Consider the following 17,936-nt stretch of genomic DNA (forward strand, 5'->3'; position numbering starts at 1 on the left):
AGTGGGAGAGGGTGTTAACTGATGGGTGACATAAAGTGTGTGTGTGTGTGGGGGGGGGGGGGGGGGGGGGGCGCTCCGCACAAACAGTCCTGCCCACATTTTAGAGCCAAATTTCGAATGAGCTATGTCTAAGGAAACAACAGGTTTTTTTTTTTTATTTTGGCTAAAAACCATAAAACTAAAAGGCCACTGGAAATGCTTTTAAAATAGATCAAAAGATGATTGGAGTGGGAGTTTAAAGGTCTTACATATCTAAAAGTAGCTGGTCCATTTCTTTAAACAGATACGTCTTATTGTTCAAATGGAGCAAACCTTTGACTGTACTGTGGATGGATGGATGGATGGATGGATGGATGGATGGATGGATGGATGGATGGATGGATGGATGGATGGATGGATGGATGGATGGATGGATGGATAGATGGATAGATGGATAGATGGATAGATGGATAGATAGATAGATAGATAGATAGATAGATAGATAGATAGATAGATAGATAGATAGATAGATAGATAGATAGATAGATAGATAGATAGATAGACAACTTTATTTATCCATATCTTACTGTTATGTCTTACTAACAAACCTTTGCTGCTACTCTGTGGTCATCCGAGTTCTCCAGCATGACAACGTCCACTCCCAAACAGCGCAGATACCTCCCGAGTCCTTGTAGCATGTTGTCACACACCACCCGCAGCTGCTGGGGGGGTAGAGGAGGGGAATCTTCTGAAGGCTTCTCGCCACACAGGAGGCCTTTCTCTGTGCCAGAATGGGGGGGACTGACCCTTGAAGCCCCCTGACATTCCTAAATGGACAGAGAGAATAATGTGATACTTAACCGATCCCCACAGGAGGATTTTCTTTTCACTTGCACCGCGGTTCAGGGAGGTCAGAGCCCAGGGTTAGTTATACAACCGCACCCCTGGAGCTGATAGGAACTGCTGAAGTGTCTTTGTCAAACACGTATTGTCCCACCCTGCGGGCTGGATGCTCCAACTAGAGGATTCAGCTGGAGGTTCTCTGTATTCCTTCACACGTCACATGAAAGGTCACAGGTTATCTCAGAACTAAGAACTGTCAAATTAGCACAGTTGCTCTTCATAAGAGGGGTTGGTAGTTTATGGTTGGTGCCTATGAAATTGAAGGAGTGAGGAACATTCAGAGAGATCATGAATGATAAGAAACGGAGAAAATGGGTCAAATACCCAACTAGAAATCTTAATAATACCTTTTCATTTTATTTTGTATTTTTTTAACAACAGCTATTGTATCAAATCAGCTTCTTTAAGCAAAATTCACAATAATTTTCTGTTATGTTCCTCTTAATAATGTCTATAGTTGCTCTGTCAAAAATTAAGAAACTTCAACTTTTGTTGTTTAAATTTGTTTCTTCGCTGCACGATTTTCCAACATCAACAGCCTTGTGTTTCCTGGAACACAATATCCGAAAGCTCAGCCAACAAAATATTCATTGTTCTTCAGGATCGAACTCAAAGAACTTTTAAAGCTCTGTCTGTTGATCACTGTTAAACTTCACCTTGTTTTATTTTACCATGCAAGGCTCCAGTCAGGCCACACATATATGTTACTTTGTGTATCAATAGTGACTTTCTTGCAGCAGTAGCTGAGTGACTCCAAACTGTAGTTGTGGTAGCAGACGTGACTGAAAGACCTAATAGCAGAAGTCTTCTAAAAAGACCAAAAAAGAAATGCTGAATATTTCCCATCAAAATGAATATATTAATTAGCGTCTGACCTTTTGGCCAACGCCCTCTTTTCTCTTCTTCTGCTTTTCTTTCTGCTTCTTGTCTTTGTTTGTCTCTGGCTTGCTTGAAGAGATGCTTCTCAGGTCAGCCGGCAGTCCAAAGCGTGCTGGGTTTCCAGAAAGAACCGAGTACACATCCAGCAAACAGTACGCATCTGTCACTAAAGGAAAGGTTAAGAAGGAAGGGAAAGATGGAGAAAGAGGAGTGTGAACTTGTCTCGTCTGCATGTCATCAGGGGATAACAAAATAATCTCTGGTACTCTTTAGAGAAGGGAGCAGCAACCATCTGGCTCTCTGTCATTGTCCGTCTGCATGCATAACGGCTCACCTGCATATCTAATTTGGCTGATGCGCAGCGGCCGCCTTTCCCAGTTGGACATCTGCTCCCTCTTGTCCAGAGGTCTTCCTAGAACTTGTTGAACCAGCAGGCTAAGACCTTTTTCTGCGCCATTTTCTCCCACCAGTACCTCTTTGGGGCTACTCTGAATCCAACTCAGATTACTCTTTTGAATCTGCATAAAACCAAACAAAACGGATTTATTTTTCATAATTTACATTTTTTAAAGTTATAATGTTGTTAAGCAATGTCTACATGCAAAACTATAGTGTAAAGCAAACTATTTCAAACCAAAAAAAAAAACACTTTTATTTTGTATTTTAGTAAGTGTTAGATATTTACAACAATTGTTTTTACATACACCCCTTTTAAAGTAAAAGACTTGCATCTCAACTCTTCATTACCAGCGAATAAAGCAGGTAATCAATGCATCATCTACTGGAACAAATCTAGAGTCAATTATTTTTAAATGGCTCATAACTAAAATAGAACACAATAAATCATCCTCAGATTTAGACCATTTTACAGGTCTTCCCCTTTACATCCTTAAGCTATTGAATCTTTTCTCCACATGAGACTACATAGCAGTCACAACTGTTCCAAAACGAGGAAAAAGAAAACGGAGGAGGAATAATAGAAACAACAGAATCAACAGGGCTTTGACTACTGAAACTGTCATTATTGAGCAAAGTTAATTTATGAAGAAGTTATAAATAATGGTTTCAAAATCAGAATTTTTCCCTTTCCACCTATGAATTGACCTTTTTTATGTATTAATACATAATATTAAAGTGTGGTTAGAGCAAGTTGATTCCAAACTTCCTTTTACATCTTTTGGGGCGAGTCATGTTGTTAAAGTTAGTCTATAATTTGGGAATTTGGATGCTACAGAAGCCCACTGTTATCGTGGAAGTTCATAAAACCATAGACTTCACTAAAAATGCGCAGGACTTTTTTTTTTTTATAACTTTATTTTTATTAGTTTTTGTTACATGAACACAAATCTCAAACAACATCACAAAAAAACAAGAGAGAAAAGAAAAAGGTCAAGTCTAGGTGTTCCCCATGTCTATCTGTTGTACAGTGTCCATTTTTTCCACTTTCGGTGTAATTGTGCCTCTTGCAGCTTCAGCCTGTATGTTATTAATTCCATTGAATATATGTTGTTGATTGTTGAAGTCCATTGCTCCTTTGAAGGGATCTCCGTAGTGCCCCAGTTTCTGGTTATTGTTTTTTTGGCGGCTAGTGACATGACTTTAAATAAATATTTGTCACTTTGGTGGATTAGGTTTCCTGAAAACATGTACAGATAAAACAGTTCTGGCAACAAAGGGATTGTGTATCCCAGCACTTTGCATGTGAGATCGCCCACCATATTCCAAAAACCTGTTACATTCTGACATTTCCAAAATACATGAGAGTGGTCAACATTTATTTCTCCACATCCGCGCCAACAGCTCTGATTTGTTTTCAAATGTTTGTTCTTCAGTTTAGGTGTTATGAAAAATCTAATAAGGTTTTTCCAGGCAAACTCTCTCCACGTTCGAGATCCAGTGGTGGTATGGTGGTGTCTCCACATATCTAACCAGTCCTGTTCAGTTATCCTTATGTTTAATTCTCTTTCCCAGTTATCTTTTACTTTCAAAGTTGTGTTTTCGTCATATTCCATTAATGATTTATATAGCATACTAATCCATTTAGTATTGTTGTCTTTATATGTCTTTGTTATTGTGTGAACTATCCCGCCTTCATCCCCAGAGGAGTCTCTCTGTATTGCTTTCTTATGGTAGTTTCTCATTTGTAAGTATCTGAAAAAATCCTGTTTTTCAAGGTGAAATTGTTTAGTTAAGTTCTCAAAACTCTCCAGCTGTCCGTCCTTTTCTAGCAAGCACCATGCTGTTATTCCTTTTGTAGTCCAATATTTAAAGGTCTGATCATATTCTGCTGGTTTAAATTGCCTGTCATATGCTACCCATTTTAATTTTTTTGCACTATTTAAGATTTTGTATTTTTGGAGTAGTTTGAACCATATAGTTAGTGTATGATTTGTTATGGGATCTAAATGCCTTTTCTTTGTTTCATATAACTCTTTATCACCAATAATGTTTTGAATAGGTTCTTGTAAAGTTTCACATTCAATATTTTTCCATTTTCCAGTATAATGGGGGTTACACCAACAGCATAAGTACCGTAATTGTGAGGCGATGTAGTACTCTTTTAGCTTTGGTAATGCCATACCTCCTTTGTTCTTTGGAAGCTGGAGGGTGCCATATTTTATTCTGGATCTTTTATTGTCCCATATGAATCTGGATATTGTTTTATCCCACGTTGCAAATTGAGTGTTGGAGACCTGTGCTGGTAGAGCTTGAAATAAAAATAAAAACCGCGGCAATATATTCATTTTCACTATTTCGATTCTAGAGCTGAAATCTAGTGGGAGTGTTGACCATCTTTCTATGTCTTTTTTTATCTTGTCTTGTACTTCTGAATAATTTTTAATGTTTATATGTTGAAAGTCTTGTGTTATTTCTACTCCTAAGTATTTAATACTTGTCATATTCCAATTGAATTTAAAGTTGTTTCTAATGTATTCAGAGGGAACATAGTTGAATGTTAGAGTCTGAGTTTTTGAAATATTAATTTTATATCCCGATAAATTTTCAAATGTTCCCAACAGTTTCATAAACTGTGGAATTGATGATTCTGGTTGTTCGAGGTACGCTATTAGGTCATCAGCAAACAATCCTATTTTATGTTCAACGCCATTCATTGAAACTCCTTTAATTTCAGGTTTTTCTCGGATTGCCTGTGCCAGAGGCTCAATAAAAAGAGCAAACAGAGTTGGGGAGAGTCCACAACCCTGCCTAGTGGATCTTTCCAATTTAAATGTTCCTGTTAAATTCCCGTTTATTTTAATTTTAGCCGTTGGTTGTGAATATATTGTTTTTATAATTTCAACTGATTTGTTATTAAATCCCATTTTTTCTAAGACTAAGAATAAAAATTCCCAATTAACGCAGTCAAAAGCTTTTTCCGCGTCAATACTTAAGAGAACTGTACTTATATGTTCTCTTTGGGCTCTTTCAGTTAAGTGTAAGGTTCTTCTAATGTTGTCGTGTGTCTGGCGACTTTTTATGAATCCCGTCTGGTCCTCATCAATAATGTCAGGTAAAAATGTGTTTATCCTGTTACAGATTATAGACGTGTAGATTTTGTAATCTATATTTAGTACTGAAATAGGCCTATAATTGGCGCACGACTGTTTGTTTTTCCCTGGTTTCAACAGAACTGAAATAATTGCTTCGGACCAGGAAATAGGCATTTTATTATTTTGTAGGGTCCAATTCAAAGATTTGTGTAATATTGGAGTCAGCTCATCTTTAAATATTTTATACCATTCAGCTGGAAACCCGTCGCTGCCTGGTGATTTATTGTTTTTCAAACAGCTTATGGTTTTTAATATTTCCTCTGTAGTAATTTCAGCTGTAAGTAGTTTATTTTGATTTAATCCGATAAATGGCAGATCCATATTTTCCAGAAAGCTTCTTTTATCTTGTTCACAGGCTGAAGTAGGTTGTGAATATAGCTTTTTATAGTAATTAGTGAATATTCTCTCAATTTCCTCTGGATTATTTGTTACTTTATTGGTTTCGGGATCAAGGATTTCATAGATTGTATTCAGAGTTTGTTGTTTTTTAATTCTTTTGGCTAGTAATTTTGTTGATAAAAATGCGCAGGACTTTTACTCAAGATATTCCACTTTTCCCATTTTATTCAGAGAACACACAACCAGTTGATACCGATCATAATTTTTCCAAAAATATTTTGGTGGCAGAAACATAACCCAAAACCTCCTGGAGATTTGTCTCAGAGAATAGACTGTGGACCACATTATAGCTCAATAAAGTGGAAAAAATAAAAAATAAAAATCCTATCTTTAAACAAAAAGATTAATGTATGTATTTGAGGAGGTAGCCTTGCCTTTTGGTGTACAGTACTAAGATCAAGCATCCCCTCTGTCTTCAGGGTCTCTGACAACAGATGCCAAGTGGCTCTAAGAGACTTGAGGTCTCCACTCATTCCATAGCCTGAATTGCAAGAAGAAAAAAAAGCATTACAGAACAGTTAGATTCAAATTGGTAAAGGACAGATATGGAGTTTTGCTTGTTTCTTTCTCACCCAGTTTTAGGATGTCTGGATCAGAGAAGAAAGTCCTGATGAAGCGAACGGTCCCTGGATGTTGACAGAATTCTCTGGCACAGAGGTCTAACAAGAAAACCTGGTCTTGAACTGCCAGCTGTATCAGTGCGACTTGCTGAGCTGAGGTACAGCCAAAAGTTGGTTGCCACTCCATGTCCACCCCTACGACCCCACCTTTCTGGGAAAACAATTAGAAAGTCCATTAAAGCTGCAAACTTTCAAATAATGACATCTTCAAAAGTAATATATGTTCTGGCTTTACCTTTAACAATGTGCTTCCACATTTCTGAAGAGCTTCTGGCGTGTTCACAAAGTGAACCTGGTCTTTGGTGAGAGGAACCCGGTAGAACTTATCAGCATTACAGGGCAGCCATTCCTCTGATTTGGTGGAATCGTTTGGAAAAATCTGTCTGAGCAGAGGGCACAAGTGTTGGTTCCCTGTTTGCATGTCAAAGTGTAAAATGAACATAAAAAAGTAGAAGATAATACAAGGACAGTGGACTGATAAACCACAGAAGATCATTTCATAGAAGTTATCTAGATTATTTTAAAGATACAGTACAAACCTTTACTGCTCTCGAGAATCTTGCAGGAATTTATGTACGGCTTGACAAATTGTGTTAAATAGACTTAATAATGAATAATCAAAAACAATTTATTCCAGTTAAAGCTAAACTTATAATCCTTTCTTCTTTTTTTAAGTTGCAATTGCTCATTTATAAAAAAGATTAAAGTGAATTGATGTTAAAAGGTTTAAAAATACTGTGGAAAATCATTAAATAATTATTAAATCTAAATATATATTAAAATAATAAAAAATGAACAAGGAACTACTAAGTTAACTGTACATCATATTAAAAGTAGCCACTGGAATTAGAGAGAGAAGATATTTTAATAAATTGTTTAATGTTAACATACAAAGACTGAATTTTGGGTCAAGGGCTAAAACTAAATGAAATCTCCCCAACAGCTAAAGTTCTGATCTGCTACCATTAAATGATTTTGTCATTTATAAAATACTAAAACTGAATATATTTAAGTTTAAAAAACTGTCGTTTTAAACAACACCGATGAGATAACCCTATATTTCTAATAAAACTCAAAAAGAAAAGAAAAAAGAAAAAACTCCTTTTCATGCTTGACACAGCTCAAAGCACTTTACAATTAAAAAAAAATACAAAAGCACAAAAATTACTAGCAAAAAATAAATTACCGGTAGTAAAACTAACCCACCCCTTTGCCCTCCCCCTTTCCCGAATGTGGAGATTGATAAAAAAAATGAGATTTATAGTTAATTCAAAATGATGTGAACATGCAACAAAACTCAAGGTTCCAACTTTTCCTACGCATCCTATGAGCTTGTGGCTTTTTTTGATCATTTCCTACTCACTGCAGATCAGGTGGCAGACTTCTCTGGGTTTCCCACACCCCAAAGGGAAGTCGATTCCTTGGTATGTTGTATCTCAGGGACCATTGGGAGGCTTTCTGAAGACCACAGTACTTTGCCAACAACTCTACCAAATGGATGTGCAGCTCTGCATCATCTGCCACCACATTCTGCAGACATGACATAAAACTAAAAATGAAGCAAAACCCACTGATGTTTCCATAATGTATACGTCTTTGTTTTTTTTAAATAAAGCTTACCTGCACATGGTCAGCCCAGCTTTCTTCAGTCATACCTTGCTGTAAGAATAAAGAAAGAACATTGCTATTCATTTTTCTAACCCTGCAGTGAAACAGGATAAACTGAGGGGACAGCAGAATGCATTTTTCTTCCAAACTGTTGCCAAACAATGATTACAAAACAGCTGGGAAGTCTAGACTTTTGCTCACCTCCACAAAGGTTTTATACATTAGGTAACGCAGAGTGTCTAATCTCCTCTTGTGCAACGCATTTGGACACAGTGCTGCGTTAAGAAAAAGCATAATATTAGTAACACACCAAAAAATGTTTATTGATAAGCCCATATGTGCCGGGAACCCACCTGGATCCACTTTGAATTTCTCCATGAGTCTTAAGACATGCTTGGTAAGGATCTTTGGATGGATTTGTGCTAGGTTCTGTTTGGACCGAGTCAGGCCTGGAAACAGCCTGCAGAGGCACACATGCACATTGTTGGATTTCATAGCCTACTACAACACTGATGTCAACCCCAGCTCCGTTCCAAAGCTGGTTTTTACTCATTCACGTGGCATATCATACTTGTTAATCCTCTCAGCACTGAAGTTGGGGTGACACCAAGAGTCAAGCAGTGAGACAAGTTGTTGTTCAAGCTGTCTGCGGCCGCTGACGAACGCCTCTGCCAACGACAGCTTATCCAGCACAATGAGAGGCACACACATCTGTGGATGAAAAGATTAGAAAAATAGAAATACCATTTAGGAATGTTATTATCTAATTTATGATCTTAAAGTAAACATAGTCCATAAAGCCACTTAATGTTCACCCCACCTTTTCCATATTTAGTTCTTCCTGTACTTCCAGCTTCATGCTGAGGATTGCAGCCTACCAGAAAAAAAGAAAACCAATGATTTACTATCATTGCACTTGTTATAGGACTTTCAAATGTTTGTTTTTGTGTTCGGAAACTCACTTCTTTGTAATTCTTGACGTCCTGCAAATTCATAATATGGAGTCGTAGAATCGATGGGTCTAAGGACTTGAGCTGGTAGATGCTGATGAGAGCATCTACGAAGGCGGGCTGTGTGTCTGTTAGTAAGTCGAGGGCTCGATGCTGGAGTGCAAGAGCTTTTTGTTCAGGGACTGAGCTCAAGTTCACCTGAATAACACAAATGACAAGTTTTAAAAAGAAACCGTAAATTGAAATTAGTTTAATTTTAAACCGTTTTTTAAAAGGGAATTTGTTCATTCAAGTTATCCTAGATATTTATGAGGCTGACTTAACTTAAAGTTTGACACCATTCTAAAAGACCAAAATCTGGAACATCTTGATCATCTACCTGAGGGTGGTCCTTCATCCATGCCTGAAAATCCATGAGGATATGATAACCCAGAGTGTGGCTCCGACCTTTCTGTTTGCCCGGACAACGCTCCAGGATTGTTAGTAAGGCCTCGAGAGGCTCAGACAGTTTGGAAAACCCCTGCTGGGTTGCTGAACGCAGCTATGGACAAAAACAGAGAGGACCACATGTAATGTTGAAAAGTTAGCTGGTAGACTTCGATTTAAACTGAATCTCTGAGGTGCAGTTTTTTTTTTTTAGATAAAAGCCAAAAGATTTCAAAGTTAAAGTAATTTGTTTCTAATGGAATTAAAGGGTAGCTCTGCTTAAAGCCGTGCTCAAATGAAAGTAAATGTGCAAGAAATCAAGCTGTTTGATGGATTCAACGTTGCTGGAGAGTTGACGCATAAGCAGTTTAGTTGTTTTGGCTCATCTCACTAGTTATTAAACATTGATTTTGATGAAGCGTCTGGCGTTCAGAGTTCATTCTAAGTGTGGTATGCTCATTTGGCAGCCACGGCTTAACATCCACCACATGTGGTCGAAGAAGTTGTCAAAGCAAGTGAAAGAGGCCGTCCTTAATCTTCAAAAACAAAAGAAATTCCCAGAGGGGAACATCAGGAGTGTGCAAATCAACTGTTCAGTAAATAGGGGGGGTGCAGCCAGAAAATGGGAGCTTGACAACAAATGAGGGGAATTCTGCTGAGGAAAGACGTGAAAAAAATGACAAAAAAGACCAACTTGAATCATAAATTAAAGACCAATCTGCAAGAGAAAGTCAGTACTGTTCAATTTTAGCATTAAGAACAACCTTCAAATACTAGAGGACATGCAAAAACTGCCAAAACTTCAAATAAAGTCCCATCCGATCATCTTTTGATCAATTTTAGAAAGCATCCCCTGCGGTCTTTTAATTGTGATTATGTCAATTTTAGCCAGAATCACAAAAAATTCCTTTTTCTAGGCGTTTGATAGAGATTCACCATTAAGTTGTGGGCAGGACCCTAGATCCATCAGAACGGAGCGAAGAGGAGAGCTTACGGTCATTTCTGTTCCTGATTCACAACAATTTGCGGAAAGAAGTACAATTCTGAGCTTAATGTTTTTCATAATTCTCTTCCATCATGAGAAAAATGCCACAAGAACATGTTAAAAACACAATTTTCACCAAAATGGGTTTTTAAACAACTGATTTTCTAATTTATTTCAAAATCATTTAACGTTAGCGTGTCACATTTTTCACTTTTAGTGGGCATCTCAAGTATGAATTGGTCCAGTTTGTGTTTATGAATAAGCTTCACTTCATCATGAGCTTACCAAAGCTATAAAAGGGACTTTATGAGTCCAGACATTTTTGACAAATTCCTAACTTAAAGGAAATAGATGCAACAAAAATTGGCATTTGTGTTCATCTGAGAGAGAAAAACGACACTTTAGCAACTATTAATATAGTTTTCCCCCATGTATTAGTTGACAACTCTTGAACAACATCGTTCTCTTGAAAACGACCCTCTAATTACTGGGTGAACTTTTTTTTTTTCCGTGAAACTCTAAACAGATCATGGAGATGACAAACGGCCACAGGAGCTTTGCTCTCGGAGCCTGTAAAAATGTGCGACGCATTTTGATGCATGAGATAAGGCTATAAACTGCAGCATTAGAAACTTCCTACAAGAGATAATATTATCTGTGTGAGAATGCCTCGCACCGTGTCCTAATTTGCTAAACAGATGTTATCCACTCAATATCTTCCTCTCAAGTTCATTCAGAGCAAGACAAATTCCTTCCTTCTGACAAACAGTCTGCTGTCTTCATTAACACACACACACACACACAGATCACTGGAAAGCTTTAGCTGAAGATGTGCAGATATGTTTCCTCCTGTTCAAGCTTTGCATGTAAACACAGTTACAGTCAGTCCTGCTGAGCTTGTAAACACTGATGACTGCATGGATGGATGGATGGACACTGTGAAAGCAGCTCTTACCACCTGAAGATTCTTCTCGTTCCATAGCTCAAAGAAATGGTCTAGCAGCAAGATGGGATCCAGACCTGAGGGTAAGACACACATATAAACACACAAACACAAAGAGGTGGATATTCAATCTGTCATCTGTCTAGACATGAAAGAAATTCTGATCACTGCAGGTTTTTTTTTTTTAGCTATTAGTGTTTAGCTTTAAACTAGGTCAAAAGGACTGCAATTCAAGCACTCATTTATTCAAAATCCTTTGTTTGTACATGTAATGTTTAAACATATAATCTTGATATCTATAAATACATTTATAGTATATATTTCTCTATTCCACTTTTCATTGTAAGTAACAGGATTGCTTCTTAAAACACAAAGTGACATGTTTGGGCCTTGTTTTATCCGCACCAGTCAGTTTCCACGCATGGTCTGCATTGTTTAGCAAATGTCAAACCAAACCTGATGGTTGATGGAGATAACATCAGTCATTTTTAGTTCATCTAAAAATAAGGGCTCAGTTTATTTGGTGTTAGACTCTGATGCAAGTACTTTTTGCAGTGCTCAGCAGAATGAAGCGTCGAGCAAAATTAAAGAAAGCAAAAATATTACAGCTGTTTTTAAACAGCCACTGGGATGAAAATGTCATTTTTGGTGTTTTTGATTCGGCGCCAACGGTGCCGCCCACAACTCAAAGGGCGAATTTCTATCATACTTTTCTGGAGGAACTGTCCTAAAAAATGACACGTTTTGGGGTTTTTTTTTTTGGTCTAAAAACGGCTTAATCATACTAAAAAGACCACTGGGTAGGGCTTTTACAATAGATCAAAATATGAAAAATGGAAGAGACTCAGATACTGTAGCAAAAAAGTCTGACAATATCATAATATAAGTTTTATTGTGTGTTTTTTTCCCCATAAAAAGCATGTTAACTTTGTCCCTGAACTAAATTTGCATACAAAATATGTTCAAATATGTTGAAAGTTCATGCTCATTTCCTTTGCTTCTGATAATAAACCGTGTCAGTGTAGCTTAGGTGGAAGTCAGAGATCCATGGGAGGGGGGGACACACAGAATCTTTCAAGCCTTTTGGTTTCCTTTGGTTGCTCATGCTGTGTGGCCTCTAGTGTACCTGCCCTCTTGCCTCCGCCCTGCCTCCCCCCTTTCCTTCCACAGGCCAGTTTTCCTGTTCTCCTCTCCCTCCCTGAACAAGCCTCTCTTGATTTTTGTCTCAGATTTCCCCAGGAAAAGGCTACGCGCTGGTCATGCTGTAAAAAATAAGCCTTCCTGATGCACAGGCCTGGGAAAGCAGAGCAAAGGGCTCGTCTGTGTTGGTCTGCGCTCTCTCCTGGCCTTGCCATGTCCGTCTCTTTTATGTTGCATTTGTCATGAAGCAGCCGCTTGTTTGCTGGAGTGGCTTTCATGGCATGACTTTTTTTTTTACTGTTTCTCCAACAAATTCTCATATACAACAATCAATATTATTAGTATTGTCCCAACTTATGTCTTTGTTTGGTTTTCTTTGGCAAGTTTCTCAAGTTTTCTTTTATTTAACCAACTCCATGAAATCCCACTCCGATAATAATGTTTTTTGGGGTTTTAGGTTTTTCTCAGGAAGGAGGACATATATAAAGAAACATAAGATTAAAATTGTATTTTTTTTTATTCCAATCAATGTGAGGAGCAGAGGAACAAATGCTGTTTGAAAATAAATCGCATTTGTATCATAGAAGAAGCCGTAATCGGCGAGCCACAAGCTCCCTGCTCCGCTCCATTCTGATGCATCAAGTTCCAGACAAATAGATCCGTGTACATTTATGTTTATCTCATCCGAGCTGGCATCTGGCTCAAAACTGTGAGGCTAGATAGCTCCGCTTTTTCAAGCCATTTTTGTTGAATCACTAATGTGTCAGGTTGGCGGTGTGAGTTAAAGCTTAAGTCCTAGTATGAGTCACACACCTAGGTGTGTGAAATGTGTTTTCCGTTTTGTTCACCGCTTCCCCATCGCCTGCAGACACAGCAGCTCAGGAACCATTTGGTGGTTTAACCCCCCAATCCAACCCCTTATTGCTGAGTGTCAATCATTTTTCGAGTCTTTGGTGTGACTCGGCCTGGATTTGAACTTATGACCTCCAGTCACAGGGTGGAATCTCTACCACAAGGCCACTGTGCTGGTTTAGGCTAGCAGCACAGAGTGTAAACAAAGGGATGATGGGAAGTCCGGGAAGGCTTACTCAGAGGCGAATTTTTTGATGAACTACTGCTGCTTTCAGAAACTATGTCCTAGAAAATGGCACAAGTTTTTGATTTTGCCTAAAAAAGGCGTAATCATAAATGACAGACAACTGGGAACAATTATACAATAGATCAAAATAGTATCGGAAAGGAACTTTAACACCAACCTTACTATCAAAAAATGTTCTTTTGCTTCTTAAAACATCATTTACTTTATTTATATTAGAGTATAACATATCAAGCAGCATTTAGTGACTAAAACAGACTAAAACATGCATACAAACACTACGAAATGTATGGGAAATATTGAGATGGCTGCAGGATTCCCCTTTGCTCATCTTTGTGCTTTACTGCAGTTCTACCGTCATGCAGGGACTGACTCAAATAGTGCAACCCTCTTTAGTCTGTTTGAGTGGAGAGAGGAATGTGGAGCATGTAGCTTCTTTACAGGCTTGGCTGGTGTGCAAATGATAAGAGCAGGAGGCTCCTCCATTCATTACAGCATAATAAACCCTATCACAGCACATTCAAGTACACCAACCTGCTTTCAAGACATGAACTCATTCACCTCTGGGATGGTGAAGCCTTTTTTTGTTTTGTTTTTTGTAGCACAAAATCTTTTTTTCTTTTTTTTTCAAATGGAAATTTTCAAACTTAACAATTTTAGACTCAAACTCTTGCTATTAATGACCATAAGTGAGCCAGACATTAATTCCACAAGGAGGTCTGACTGCTTGTGGCCAAGCGGCTGCCAAAATAAAGAAAAAACAAAGATCAAGTGTCTAAATGAGGCATTTGGTGTTACTACAGCCACCAGAACAGCTTTACTGTGACTTGGCAGTGGCTGCACGAGTGGATAAATCCACTGGAGGGATGCCACAACATTCTTTTAGAAGTGCTCCTCTGCTTTTGTAGGATGTTGTGAGTGCTAGAACAAGCCTCAAGCCGGTGGTGCAATTGCAGAATCTCGAATAATGAATGGAGTACTGGCACTTGCAGAAAATGACACTTATTATACACGTCTCCAGCTGACGCATTTCCTCTAAATGTCAAACCATTTGCATCTATTGCAGAATTTAGAAAAAGAGCAACTTTTTGCTCATTAATAGAGCTACATCTACATAAAATGGCAATAAAGCAAATTTGTTTAGTGACTAAACAACAATATTTCATTTGTAAACCAGTTCCTTATAGAGTTATTGTAATAATTCATGCATATAATGAAAATAAATCATTTTTCATCTTTTTCTCAATGTTTTCCTAAATCATTATTACTTCTTGTGGGATAACAAATTATGCAGAAAGTGTAATACTGACCCTTGTGGTTCATTTCAGCGAGAATTTCACTCTGTGGACAAAGAGACAAAGAGGTTTTAACAGGTTTTAACAACCTAAAATTCTTCAAACATATACAGAGGTTAAAACATAACACAGATATTTCAGGCTAAACACATAAAACATGCTGTTTTGAGCAGCAGCGAGGAAAAACATGTGGGAACTAAAGCCTGAGAAAGGGCAAGTTGCCAGCTGGCTGTGATATTTGATTTCAGGCTCAGGATGTTTTTTAAAGCCTGAAGTCTGGTTGATTCTCTCTTTCCGAAAATCTGCAGGCACTAGAGGCGGCCTTTGGCAGTCACAAGAGTGAAACGTTAAGCCAGGAGGAGTGAAAGCAGTCAAACTTGTGGGTATTTTCTATTGCGCACAGATCACTCCATCTAGTGGTAAGAAAAGGAAGTACATTTAATTTGTGGAGAAAGTAAATTACAACTCAACAAAATGTTTTTACAATTTTAAGATTGCTTGGTCATGTTTAAAATATTAATTTCCATACTATCTAAAAGCAAATTTCCATATTTTATGATGAAACAAAAAGAAAATACAGAAATAAAGACAAAGAACTAAACAGAAAAAGAGAAACTATTATGGATTGTTTGCTAGGAAGTAAAACTACATACCAAATAATGTTACAATTTTTTTCATACTTTAATGCTGTATTAGATATGAAAAGGGAAAAAGTATTTTAGTTATATGATCTTAAAATGGATGTTGATGCAAAAACAGTTCTGGGTCCGAGAAACTAAGATCTTGTCTAGATGGCAAAATAAAATTGCATAACATTTGTAGACAAACGCTAAAGATATGCTAAGTAACATACTTTGAGAAATAGGTTTAGTCAAAATTATTTATCTTAAGACTCTCAAATCAAGTACAACTTTTGTAGGGGGAAAAAGTTCTATATTTCAGTCACTTCAAAAAATGAAACTCATCCGTTCATTACATTCATTGAGCTTTTTTAAGTCATTATTTCAAACATTTTTATTATATGTGATCTATAAAAAACACAAAATACCTCTGAAAGTTGAAATGTCACATGAGACCAATCAAAAAGGATGTTTTTAGCCCAAATCACAGGCTTCTAAAAAAACTATGCCGTACACTCAGAACTTGGAGGGGCCTCTTTTTTGCCTGAACTGCTTCATCAATAGGAATGGAGGCGATCAGCCTGTCGCACAGGGTAGGTGTTCTGAAACTCTAGGTTTTATTGATAGTTTCTTCATCTGCATTGTTGGGCTTTTTTTTTCTATATTAGATTCAGGTCCAGCCATTCTCTGGTCAGTCAAACATTATGGTCATTGATCATCTTCTGGTAACTTTGTAGGCATATACAATCAATCAATCAATTTATTATTTGTATAGCACTTATTTAAGCAGAAGTAACCAAAGTGCTTAATTTTTATATGCTTAATGCTTATACGGGAGTATTAATTTAGCATCTCTATCCAGCTTGCCAGCAGAGGGCAGCATAGAGTGCTGCTGAACTTCCTGGTAAATTGCTGCACGGAATGTGGACTCCGGGAAACACAGTGGACCAACCGCAGAAGATGACATATAACCCCAAATCGCCACTGACTGTAGAAATCTACACTAGCATGAAAGCCATGTGGAAGTGATGCCTCTCTACTCTTCCTCCATAATATAATTTCCAATTCGAAAGCAGCATTTCTTTTTTAGAAGAGGACTTTGGACCATTGAGCAACAGTTCAGTTGCTTTTCTGACCCTATTTCCAACACTTTTTTGAGTATATATGCAGGAAACTACCAGCTTTGTTAGTAATGACCTGAGTGGCTTTCCTTCCATCATGTGAAGATTGTTGAAGACTATCCTGGACACCAGTCAAGTCAGCAATCTGCCATACTAGTAATTAGTGTTGTTTTCTGACCCAAACGGAGACCACTAGCTCAGGAAACCTGTTTTCAGCTTGCGACACTAACTTTGATTACACGTTTTCTGATACACTAAATGACAATTACAAAGTGTAATAATTCTAAATAAGAGTTTCACTTTATGAAATTACTGGCAATGACTTTTTGACGAATTTCTCAATACTTAATTTACCTATGCATTAGTTTGGAAACATTCTTTTCGTCACATTGAACAAAGAACGCCTAAAATTTCAGTTTTATTAAATGTAAGCTAGCTCCAGTAGCACGATAGGTTGAGATGGCCCTCTTCAAAACACTGGTGCTTTATTTAACCTTTTCTTTTCAAACATTACCAACTATCTAACTAGCTATTCTATGTAATCGATGTGAAAGAACTCACCATTTACAACTTCAATTCACCTCGTTGGCTAAATCAGCTAGTTTTGATTAATCAGAGTTGGTAGTTTGTTTCGTTACTTCCATTTTCAGATGTGTAATATTAAACCCTGAATTTTGTCTCAGGCAGAGTGTGTCTTAACACGTTTGAGAGACTAGAATCTATGGCAAAGTCATAGGCCACATTTCTCCATACATGTGTAGTTATTCAATATATATTCAAGTGTATTCTAATTTTATTTGTACAAAATTACAGTTTTCAAAGTCTTTTTTTTGTCCGCAAACTATTTCTGCCTGAAGTATAAAAAATAGGGCGAAATATCCCAAGTCAAATTCTTGATCTATCGGTGAGTCTAGGAGACACATGCCATGTTACAAGAAACTGTTGCCATCTGCTGGTCAAATTGTGTAAACAAACAAAATGATGGGAATCCTACATTTAAATGATCAAGAACTTGATATTACCTTGCTATACAACTAACACTTATTTAACATAAATGTACATAGGTACTTAAGATAAGAATTCATATAAAATGGCTAAATGTTCAAACAAACAAAAATGTGTTGGTGTTTTTTGCTACAAGAACCATTAAAAGACATGGCACATTTAAAACTGTGCTGAGGTTTAACAGAATTAGAATGGGAGGTAATTACTTTTTAAAGGTATTCGGTGCATGCGTTTTTTAATCTTCTTTTAAGCAAAATCTGTAGAAGTAAATTAAAAGACGGACGGACGAACAGACAGACAGAATTTCTATGTCACAGCAGTAAAAGGCTAGATACACTCTCATCGTCCAAAAAAATAAGTGAAAATGGTGGTCAAGACTGTAGTACTGCAAAACTGTGAAAATCAGAAAGAGTATT

The 17,936-nt window shown here is 37.3% G+C and overlaps 1 protein-coding gene across 2 annotated transcripts in view; it reads right to left on the minus strand.

The window, feature by feature from the left end:
- The window catches only part of exd3 (exonuclease 3'-5' domain containing 3), a 45,692-nt gene extending 28,503 nt beyond the window's left edge, over positions 1–17,189 (minus strand). Inside the window, exons 1-17 of one of the 2 annotated variants that reach the window (XM_023960628.1) lie at positions 17,077–17,189; positions 14,790–14,820; positions 11,259–11,320; positions 9,269–9,430; positions 8,902–9,087; positions 8,760–8,813; positions 8,511–8,650; positions 8,293–8,399; positions 8,141–8,214; positions 7,952–7,990; positions 7,695–7,861; positions 6,567–6,714; positions 6,284–6,482; positions 6,086–6,192; positions 2,096–2,279; positions 1,758–1,927; positions 588–806 (exon numbers count right to left, since the gene is read on the minus strand). In XM_023960628.1, coding sequence (XP_023816396.1) covers positions 588–806; positions 1,758–1,927; positions 2,096–2,279; positions 6,086–6,192; positions 6,284–6,482; positions 6,567–6,714; positions 7,695–7,861; positions 7,952–7,990; positions 8,141–8,214; positions 8,293–8,399; positions 8,511–8,650; positions 8,760–8,813; positions 8,902–9,087; positions 9,269–9,430; positions 11,259–11,320; positions 14,790–14,820; positions 17,077–17,079 — 2,052 coding nt within the window. In that variant the 5' untranslated portion in view covers positions 17,080–17,189. Of the gene's footprint in view, positions 1–587; positions 807–1,757; positions 1,928–2,095; positions 2,280–6,085; positions 6,193–6,283; positions 6,483–6,566; positions 6,715–7,694; positions 7,862–7,951; positions 7,991–8,140; positions 8,215–8,292; positions 8,400–8,510; positions 8,651–8,759; positions 8,814–8,901; positions 9,088–9,268; positions 9,431–11,255; positions 11,321–14,789; positions 14,821–17,076 lie in introns of both variants that reach the window. The other variant, XM_023960627.1, reaches the window with a different exon arrangement.
- Positions 17,190–17,936: the final 747 nt, after the last annotated feature.

The sequence above is a fragment of the Oryzias latipes genome, chromosome 12 (assembly GCF_002234675.1).
Source record: "Oryzias latipes chromosome 12, ASM223467v1".
Taxonomy (NCBI): Eukaryota; Metazoa; Chordata; class Actinopteri; order Beloniformes; family Adrianichthyidae; genus Oryzias; species Oryzias latipes.